The sequence below is a fragment of the Mandrillus leucophaeus genome, unplaced genomic scaffold (assembly GCF_000951045.1).
Source record: "Mandrillus leucophaeus isolate KB7577 unplaced genomic scaffold, Mleu.le_1.0 Scaffold215, whole genome shotgun sequence".
Lineage (NCBI taxonomy): Eukaryota > Metazoa > Chordata > Mammalia > Primates > Cercopithecidae > Mandrillus > Mandrillus leucophaeus.
The window spans coordinates 986516-996104 of NW_012102199.1; the positions used below are offsets into that span (position 1 = coordinate 986516).

Below are 9589 nucleotides of genomic sequence, written 5' to 3' on the forward strand. Positions count from 1 at the left end.
TGAGAGATTAGGGAGCTAACCCAAGTTCACCCAGCTAATGAGTGAGCTTGGCGTGGTGGAGCAGTTTCTAACGTGGATTATATGGCTCCAAAGCACATCATCTTAACTGTTCCTGAAGATTTGACAGGTGCGATATAGGAGAGGGTAGTGAATTGACTAATGGCACACAGAGCACAGGAGCCAGAGCTGGAACTTGAACCTAGGTCTCCTAACTCCCGATCTTGGGTCTTCATCTCTTAATAGTAACAGCTTTTGCTTGCACCATAACCTGGTCCTCCCTGGGGAGGGGTCCCAGGGAAGAAGATGAAGAGGCTTATTCTGGGGAGTGCATCTTGACGATTGGGGTTGGAGAGGTGTTCAAGGGAGCAAGGAACCTGCCCCAGCTCTGTCCCCTTCTCTGGCTAGGCCAAGTGGCAGCTCCTGGCCTCAGAGGGCAGTGCCCGTCTGGACATGTTTGAGCACATCAGCCTCATGACCTTGGACAGTCTGCAGAAATGTGTCTTCAGCTTTGACAGCCATTGTCAGGAGTAAGTTCTTGCCCAGGGTCTGGGATCTTGGGCCATGGACCCAAGGTGGGTAGGTGGGGGAGGGAGGACTGAGCAGGGAAATCAGGCAAACCGTCCTGGAGGAGTTTTGTTATACCTGATCATTGAAGGACTGGTATGAATTTTATCTTGAGGTTTCTAGGGACTCATTAAAAGGGTTCGAACTGGTGGGTGTGGTCAGAGCGGGTCTCTGTCAGGGACTGACTGTAATGTAGCACTAACTGGAGTTAACGCTGATGCAAAGAAGCTAGGGTGGAAGCTGGACCATGCGCTAGTTGGAGGAGCATAAAGTCCGAGCTTTGTGGACAGCTTCAGGAAGGAGAAGGGGCAAGACTGCATACTGGGAGGGAGAGAGAGAATAGGAGCATAATGTGCAAACTATCCTCCAGGTGCCTAGCGGCATGGAGGCATCTCACAGAGATAGGATGCAGGGAGAGATAAGAGAGCCTGGAGAGTTGATTTCGTGCTGATCCCCACCCTGTATCTGTGGGGTCATCTGTTCCTGGATACTCCGTTTACTGATAGGAGGTAGCTCCTGGCTGCTGGTGGCAGGTGCTCCTGGGGCTTCCGGTGTACTAAATTGTTGCCTCCCTTTCTGCCCTTATCCTGCAGGAAGCCCAGTGAATATATTGCCGCCATCTTGGAGCTCAGTGCCCTTGTGGCAAAAAGACACCAGCAGTTCTTCCTGTACATAGACTTCCTGTATTATCTCACCCATGATGGGCAGCGTTTCCGCAGAGCCTGCCGCCTGGTGCACGACTTCACAGACGCCGTCATCCAGGAGCGTCGCCGTACCCTCCCTAGCCAGGGTGTTGATGACTTCCTCCAAGCCAAGGCCAAATCCAAGACTTTGGACTTCATTGATGTGCTCCTGCTGAGCAAGGTGGGCTTCTCTGGGATCTGAATTCAAGAAGCAGAAGGGAGTTTCATGTGAAATGTCAGATGAAAGAATTTGAACTTGATCCAGAGGGCACTGGGGAGCCATGGAAGGTGATTGAAGAAAGGAAGGGACAGGTCAGAGATAGGTTTTGGAGATTACTCTGTGGAGTGCACGTAGCAGGGAGCTGCTAGGTTTGAAACTGACAAGTCTGGGAGTTTGCTCTATTTACAAGCTACTGAGTTAATTGGCCACATTTCAATCTATACATCTACGTCTATGTCTGGGTCTATGTTTATGTTTTTGCCTATATCTTTCTATATCTTTGTCTCTGTTTGAGTTTGTGTCTCTGTCTATGATTGTGACTATATGTGTTTGTCTTTGTCATTGGCCATATCTGTATGTCTTTGTCTGTATCTGTGTCTTTGTCTTTGTCTATGTTTTTACCTTTCTTTCTTTCTTTCCTTCCTTTCTTTCCTTCCTTCCTTCCTTCCTTCCTTCCTTCCTTCCTTCCTTCCTTCCTTCCTTCCTTCCTTCTTTCCTTCCTTCCTCCTTCCCTCCCTCCCTTCCTTCCTTCCTTCCTTCTTTTCTCTTTTCCTGTTTTTGACGGAGTCTCACTCTATCACCCAGGCTGCAGCTCAATGGCGCAATTTCGGCTCACTGCAACCTCTGCCTCCTGGGTTCAAACGATTCTCCTGCCTCAGCCTCCCCCGAGTAGCTGGGATTAGAGGTACCCACCACCACGCCAGGCTAATTTTTTTGTATTTTTAGTTGAGAGGGAGTATCACTATTTTTAGTCTCGAACTCCCGACCTCGTGATCTGCCCGTCTTGGCCTCCCTAAGTGCTGGGATTACAGGTGTGAGCCACCGCGCCTGGCCATATTTTTGTCTTTGACTGTGCCTGTGTGCCTGTGTCTGTTTTTATCTGTCCATGTTTATGTCTATGAGTGTTTGTGTCTGTGGATGTTTCTATATCTATGTCTTTGTTTATGTCTATGTTTATGTGGATTTGTGTGTCTGTGTTTGTGTCTAAGTCTATGACTTTATCTATGTGTGTCTGTGTCTACGTCTGTGTGTCTATGTCTTTGTCTATGTGTATTTCTATTACGACAGATGCATTAAACCTCTAAATCAGAGCAGCCCATGTCTTGCTCACGGCAATACTATTCAGCCAGAGTAGGATTGTGGCACTGACTTTCCACCCCCAAGTCAAAGTCCTCCAAGGGCAATGCAATGTTTTCAGCTGTATGTGCAGCACAGTTTGTACCCTAGGAGAGACACCCTACATTATGAGTTCCAGCACATTTTCTACAGAGAGAGAGAGGGAGAGAGCGTGCAAGAGAGAGAGAGAGAGAGAGAGGAAGAAAGAGAGAGGGCACCAGCTTTGTGAGAGATTATGTGCTTTGTTCTGGATGCCATATTCCATAGACTTACAACTCAAATATCTCCAGGGAGATAAGATTCATTTACCACTATAGAATGTGGGCAAATATCTTTGAAGCAATACTTACTCTCTAATTTCCAAAGCAAATTGCCATTTAATTATCCTGTAACCCAGGTTGCCAGCAACTTTTTCTCAGAAAGTTTTCATCATGCAGAAACATGAAAGCATTCATGGGTCATTGAGTCTTCCCACTAGGGACCAAAGGAAAGGCAAGGAAGCCGGGAGGAAGTCCATGGGGTTGGGGCTCTGGCCATGGTGACCAGTAGGGGTCTAGGAGTGCAAGATGGGCTTGGGTTTCTGGAAGGAGGATGAATCTTCAGAGCTTGTCTCAGATTAGACTCAAGAACCCTCAGAGGTAGTGTGGCTTTTTATGGGAGTGGGGGTTGGGAAATTATTGCCTTCTCTCCAGGATGAAGATGGGAAGAAGTTGTCTGATGAGGACATAAGAGCAGAAGCTGACACCTTTATGTTTGAGGGTGAGGGCCCCAGTGTGGGGCTACAGTGGGGACTTGGATCTCTTCATTCCAGGAACAGGGTGGGTGGATCCCTCGCACTTCCCATCCCCCTTTCCCCATCTTCCCTGAGGCCCAAAATGCACGGTTGCTGTCCACCCTCGGGTGCTGAAGCAGCCCAGAGACCCAAGCCTGCCTTGCTGCCTCCCAGGCCATGACACCACGGCCAGTGGTCTCTCCTGGGTCCTGTACCACCTTGCAAAGCACCCGGAATACCAGGAGCGCTGCCGGCAGGAGGTGAAAGAGCTTCTGAAGGACCGTGAGCCTAAAGAGATTGAATGGTGAGTGCAGGTGCTGGTGGCTGTTCCTGAGCCTCTCTCGTTGACTCTGTTCCCCAGGTGGGAAGGGGAGAGGGGTTGTTTTTGTTGATTCTTCCACTGTTGCTTAGTGGGAATAGGAGCAGAGAACCACAGGCAGGACTTAATATCCAGCCTGACTGTCTGGGGAAAGGTTACAGGCCGTTAGGTTACAGAAAGACCTGGGCTTCTGAGAGAATTGGTGATGATATGTGAGGACAGATCATGCCACTTAGCACATGTTCAGCAAATGAACTTCCCCTCCACTCTCTTCCTTTTCTCCCAGAAATATCATTTTTTTCCCAAACATCTTCACTTGTTGAATGTTTGCTCTTCTGTTCCCTAATTCCTACCCTTCTGTCTAGTCCAGGGATTTATAAGGGAGACCTGGGGGTAAAATTTATCCATTCTTGTCCAGAACACCTGCATCGTTCATCCATCCCGTCCTCATTCAGCAAACGCTCCCACACTGCATTCCCTCCCCCACATCTGTGCACAGCATCTTTCTGTGCTCTGGAGACCTGGGAAGGACCCAGCCCAGAGATCTGTTTTCCAGGTGCTCCCAGCCTGGTGGGGGAACTGTCCCTGGGCAGGACACTCCCAGCCCACACGGGCAGGGATGGGGTTTACAGTAAGAGAAGCAGGACTAGGGGGGGTATAGAAAGTGTCTCAGTTGAGAGCCTGAATAATGATCAGTCGATAATTGGGTACAGTTGGGGAGCAGTGCTCTAGGTCAAGAAGACCACCTGGGGTCTTTGGGGGAGGAAGAGAGAGAGGAGAGAAAGAGAGAGAGAGAGAGAGAGAGAGAGAGAGAGCAGGGTCAGGACAGAAAGGAGAAGGGGAGAGAGAGGGAGAGACTGAGTTGTAGTGAGATGATAAAACTGGAGATGGTAGCAGGGGCTGGCTGTGGAAGCCTCGGGGAAAATGTTAATGGCTTCAGTTTTAGCCCAAGGGCAATAGGGAGCCATGAGAAGTGTTTGAGCAGGGGAGGGACAGGTCACATCTGGGTACCAGGAAGGTCTTTCTAGGGCTAGTGTGGAGGGCGTACTGGAGAGGACCAGCTATAGAATGAGGGCACAGTGGGGACATTCTAAGGCCTGAGCCAGGCCAGGGGCTGGAGGAAGGAGAGGAAGTTTTGGAATGAATGGGTGTCTTGGATTCAGTGTCCTCCTGTCCACGCCTTTGCCCAGCACAGCAGTCCTGGGAGGGAAATAAACATTTTTATGCTTTTAAAATAAAGAATATTTTTGCAATTTTATTTTTTAAAACACATTTTTATTGATGCACAATAGATGTACATAGTTTTGAAATACATGTGATAATCTAATATATGCATATAATTGATAAAGATCAATTCAGTGTTCTTGGGATATCCATTGCTTGAAATGTTTATCTTTTCTTTATGCTAGAAACGTAACTAACACAAGCAAACTATTTCAGAATGTAGAGAACATATTGTAAACTATAGTGAGCCCAGTGATCTCTCGAGTACTAGGTTTCATTTCTCCTATCAAACCTCATATTTGTACCCATTAATCAACTTTTTCTCATCTTTCCCTCCCCTCTGCCAACCTATCTTCTTTTTCCATGAGATCCACTTTTTCAGCTCCCACATATGAGTGAGAACATGTGATATTTGTCTTTCTGTTTTTGGCTTATTTACTTACCACAGTGACTTCCAGTTCCATCCATGTTGCCACAGATGACAACATTTCAGTTTTTTAAATGACTGAATAGTATTCCATTGTGTATACACACTACATTTTCTTTATCCATTCATCTATTGATAGACACTTAGGTTGAATCCATATTTTGGCTGTTGTGAATAGTGCTGCAATAAACACGGAAGTACAGATATCTCTTCAACAGATTCATTTTCTTTCTTTGGGATAGAAATTTCTTATCTTTCTTCTCAGTAGTGGATTTTCTGGGTTATACGGTAGTTCTAGTTTTAGTTTCTTAAGGAACCTCTGTACTGTTCTCTGCAGTGGTTGCACTAATTTATATTCCCACCCACAGTGTGTGAGAGCTCCCCTTTCTCCATGTCCTCACCAGCATCTATCGTTGCCTGTCTTTTTGATAAAAGCCATTTTAACTGGGATGAGACGATATCTCATTGTGGTTTTGATTTGCATTTCTCTGAAGATTAGTGACATTGAGCATTTTTCCATCTACCTATTGGCCATTTGTATGTCTTCTTTTAAGAAACGTCTATTCAGATCTTTTGTCCATTTTAAAATCAGATGATTTGGTTACTTTTCCAATTGAGTTATTTGAGCTGCTTATATATTCTGGTTATTAATCGCTTGCCAGATGGATAATTTGTATTTTCTGCCATTCTGTGGGTTGATTCTTCACTTTGTTGATTGTTTCCTTTGCTGTGCAGAACGTTTTTCTTTTGATATAATCTCATTTCTTTATTGCCTGTGCTTTTGAGGTCTTATGTAGAAAATCTTTGCCCAGACCCACGTCCTGGAGTATAAAACCCAGATTTCAAGCAAAATTATATGTGTAGTTAAAAAAAAATGGTCAAAAGACTTTATGACAAAAATAAAGTTCCCTTTTAAGCTCCACCTTAGCGATGACTACAGTCAACAGTTTCCTGTGTATTCTTCTAGAAAATGGCTATCCCAACGCCCACATTTATATGAACTCACACTATGACTTTTACTTATATGAACACGTACTGTGCTTTTCTTTGTAAATGGAAGTCCACAAAATAGACACAGGTCTGCATATTATCTCTGAGATCTTTTACTTTTCTCAAAATATAAATTTTGGAAAATGAGTTTGTTTTTAAATTTGTTCTTTGTCTTCGACAAGTTTTAATTATATATGTTTAGAGGCATAATATGATGTTATGATATATATATGATATATGTATACATATATCAACATAGAAATGAGCTGAATAAACTATACAGCACTCAGAAAAAATAGCATTAAGGCACCCTGTTGAATGAAAAAAACTTACAAATATATACATAAGTACATGTAAAACAGCAAGAAGTATATGGATATATATTTATAAAAATGAATGATTTATAGGTAGATGATGGAGAAATAGATGATTGATGGATAGATAGATAATATGTTGATATATGTATATGATATATGTATGATATATGATATATATATGAAATATGTATATAACCTGAAATTATTAAATCGAGGTAATGAACAAATCCATCACTTCATGTATTTATCATTTTTGTGTTGAGAACATTTGAAGTTTACTTTCTTAGCAATTTCAACTAATACAATACTTTGTTTACTAAAGGCACGAGGCTGTGCAGCAGATCTCAAAAACTTATTCCTGTTGTCTAACTGAAGCTTCCACCCTTTGACTAACTTTTCACCCCTCTCTGTTCCTCCCCCAGCCCTGGCCTCTGGTAACCACCGTTCTATTCCTATTTCTATGAGCTTGACTATTTTAGTCAAGATAAGTAAGATAAGATTATTTAGCCAAGAAAAGTAAGATCATGTGTGTTTGTGTTTCTGCACCTGGCTTACTTCACTTAGCATAGGTTCCTCCAGGTTCTTCCATGTTGTGCCAAATGAGATAAGTTTTTATTTTTTAAAGGCTAAATGGGATTCCATTGTGTATATATATATATACACCACATGGGAAAAGAGCATTAAGTTACAAAACAAATGATACAAAAGAGTTCTTCTTTCACCAAATGAGACATTACAGATAAGACCAGGGTTTTCCTTAACAATCCTGCCACCCCACCTAAGCCTTTCTCATTCTCCAAAGGTGTCTCTAGAGCCATAAATTTGTTATCTATCTATCCATCTATCTATCTATCTATCTATCTATCTATCTATCTATCTATCTATCTATCTATCTATCTATCTCTGTATCTATCTATGTAACTATGTCTCTATCTTCTATTATCTATCTCTACTAATCAATCTACATATTATCTATGTATCTATATCATCTATTTATCATCTATCTATCCATCAATCATCTATCTCTCCATCCTCTATCTATGAATCATTCATTTTTGTAAATATATATCCACATACTTCTTACTGTTTTACATGTACTTACGTATATATTTGTAACTTTTTTTCACTCAACAGGGTGCCTTAATGCTATTTTTTTCTGAGTGCTGTATAGTTTATTCAGCTCATTTCTATGTTGAAGAGGACATTAAATATTTTCAGTTATAGTAGATGTTTCCAATTTGCCTTCCAGAGTGTCTGTACTGATTTACCTTCTAGCCTGCAGTATGTGATGAGACTAGTGATCCCTATTTCCTCCTTTTGTGTAGCTGTATAGTATTCCATTGTGTGGCTGTTTATCTAAACATTTTCCCATCGATATATATTTGGCTTGTCTCCAAACTTTTGCTAAACTGGGTGTGATGCAGTCAGCATGTGTGCACAGTGAGCATTCCTTACGTGTATAAGCATCTCTGCAGGACAAATTCTCTAAAGTGCAATTGCTGAATCAAAGACCATTTGCACTGTACAATTACTATTTTTTTTGAGACAGTTTCACTCTTGTTGGACAGGCTGGAGTGCAATAGTGTGATCTCAGCTCACTGCAATCTCCGCTTCCCAGGTTTAAGCAATTCTCCTGCCTCAGCCTCCCGAGTAGCTGGGATTACAGATGCCCGTCACCATGCCTGGGTAATTTTTTTGTAGAGATGGGGTTTCACCATGTTGGCCAGGCTGGTCTCGAACTCCTGACCTCAGGTGATCTGCCTGCCTTGGTCTCCCAAAGTACTGGGATTACAGGCGTGAGCCACCGTACAATATGATTGCAAATCCTTTACTGTTAGCTGAGTTTTATGGCACAAACTTTCCCATAACTTTACCAATAGTACTATTGTATTATTGAATTTTAAATCTGGACCAATCTTCGTATTTCTTCTTTTGATGGACATTTAAAAAAATAAGAGTGAAACTGAACATCTCTTGCATGTGCTGATGTTATTTGCTTTCTTTTTATGGAACTGATTTTCTTATTATTTTTCCTCTTTTTCTTTGGACTGTTTAAAAGTATTTACTTTTAAGAATGTGTATTGAGATTGATTTTTTTCTGCCTTGTGTTGCAAAATATTGCCTTTTAACTTTTGGAGGGTACTTTTGATTAATTTCTATGACGTTAAGTTGGTTCACATGTTTCTTTCAGAACTGTAAAATCTATCCATTTCCCAGGATTTTGTTTGGGGTGGGTGGGGGTCCCTTTACCAAATGTGAAGTTTTCACTTATTCTCATGTCTTTTTCTGAGCTCTTTGTACTGTTCCATGGGTCTGTTTTCTTGTTTCTGCAACAGTGCCACACAGTTTTTATTCCTGCAACTTTGTAATAATTCTTTCTAAAAGTTTATTTCGTTACAGGGAGAAAACGTCTCACTTGCAAACAGAGAAGCTGATAGTTGTGTCTTTGCTCCCTTGATAAGGATTGGGGCTGGGTGTTTCCTTAGGGACGACTTGGCCCAGCTGCCCTTCCTGACCATGTGCATTAAGGAGAGCCTGCGGTTGCATCCCCCAGTTCCTGCCATCTCCCGCTGCTGCACCCAAGACATTGTGCTCCCAGACGGCCGGGTCATCCCCAAAGGTGCCCACAGCCTCAGAGGGAGGAGCCTCCTGGGTAGGAAGAGGAGCCCCTCAGGCAGGGGTACTTGTCCTGACAGCCCCCTTCTCTCCCACAGGTGTTATCTGCCACATCAGTGTTCTCGGAACCCATCACAACCCAGCTGTGTGGCCGGACCCTGAGGTGTGGGGCCCCCCCTCCGTCCCTCTGTTTTTTGTCCATTCCAAGGCTCCTAGAGGAGGGGGCAGGATTTTGATCAGGAGAATCCAACATCGCCTCCCTCCAAGACACACACAACTGTCTGTTTCTCCAAGGCTGGTGGACCTGGGAGACCCCACCCAGCAACCCTTCTTGGTCTCAC

At 43.4% G+C, this 9589-nt stretch overlaps 1 protein-coding gene across 1 annotated transcript in view; it reads left to right on the forward strand.

Annotated features, from left to right (window-relative positions):
- Positions 1 to 9589, forward strand: part of LOC105540126 (phylloquinone omega-hydroxylase CYP4F2-like) — a 26995-nt gene that overhangs the window by 9032 nt on the left and 8374 nt on the right. Inside the window, exons 7-11 of the mRNA XM_011980622.1 lie at positions 1158 to 1428; positions 3276 to 3342; positions 3530 to 3659; positions 9119 to 9252; positions 9347 to 9411. Of these exons, the coding sequence (XP_011836012.1) occupies positions 1158 to 1428; positions 3276 to 3342; positions 3530 to 3659; positions 9119 to 9252; positions 9347 to 9411 (667 nt within the window). The remainder of the gene's footprint in view (positions 1 to 1157; positions 1429 to 3275; positions 3343 to 3529; positions 3660 to 9118; positions 9253 to 9346; positions 9412 to 9589) is intronic.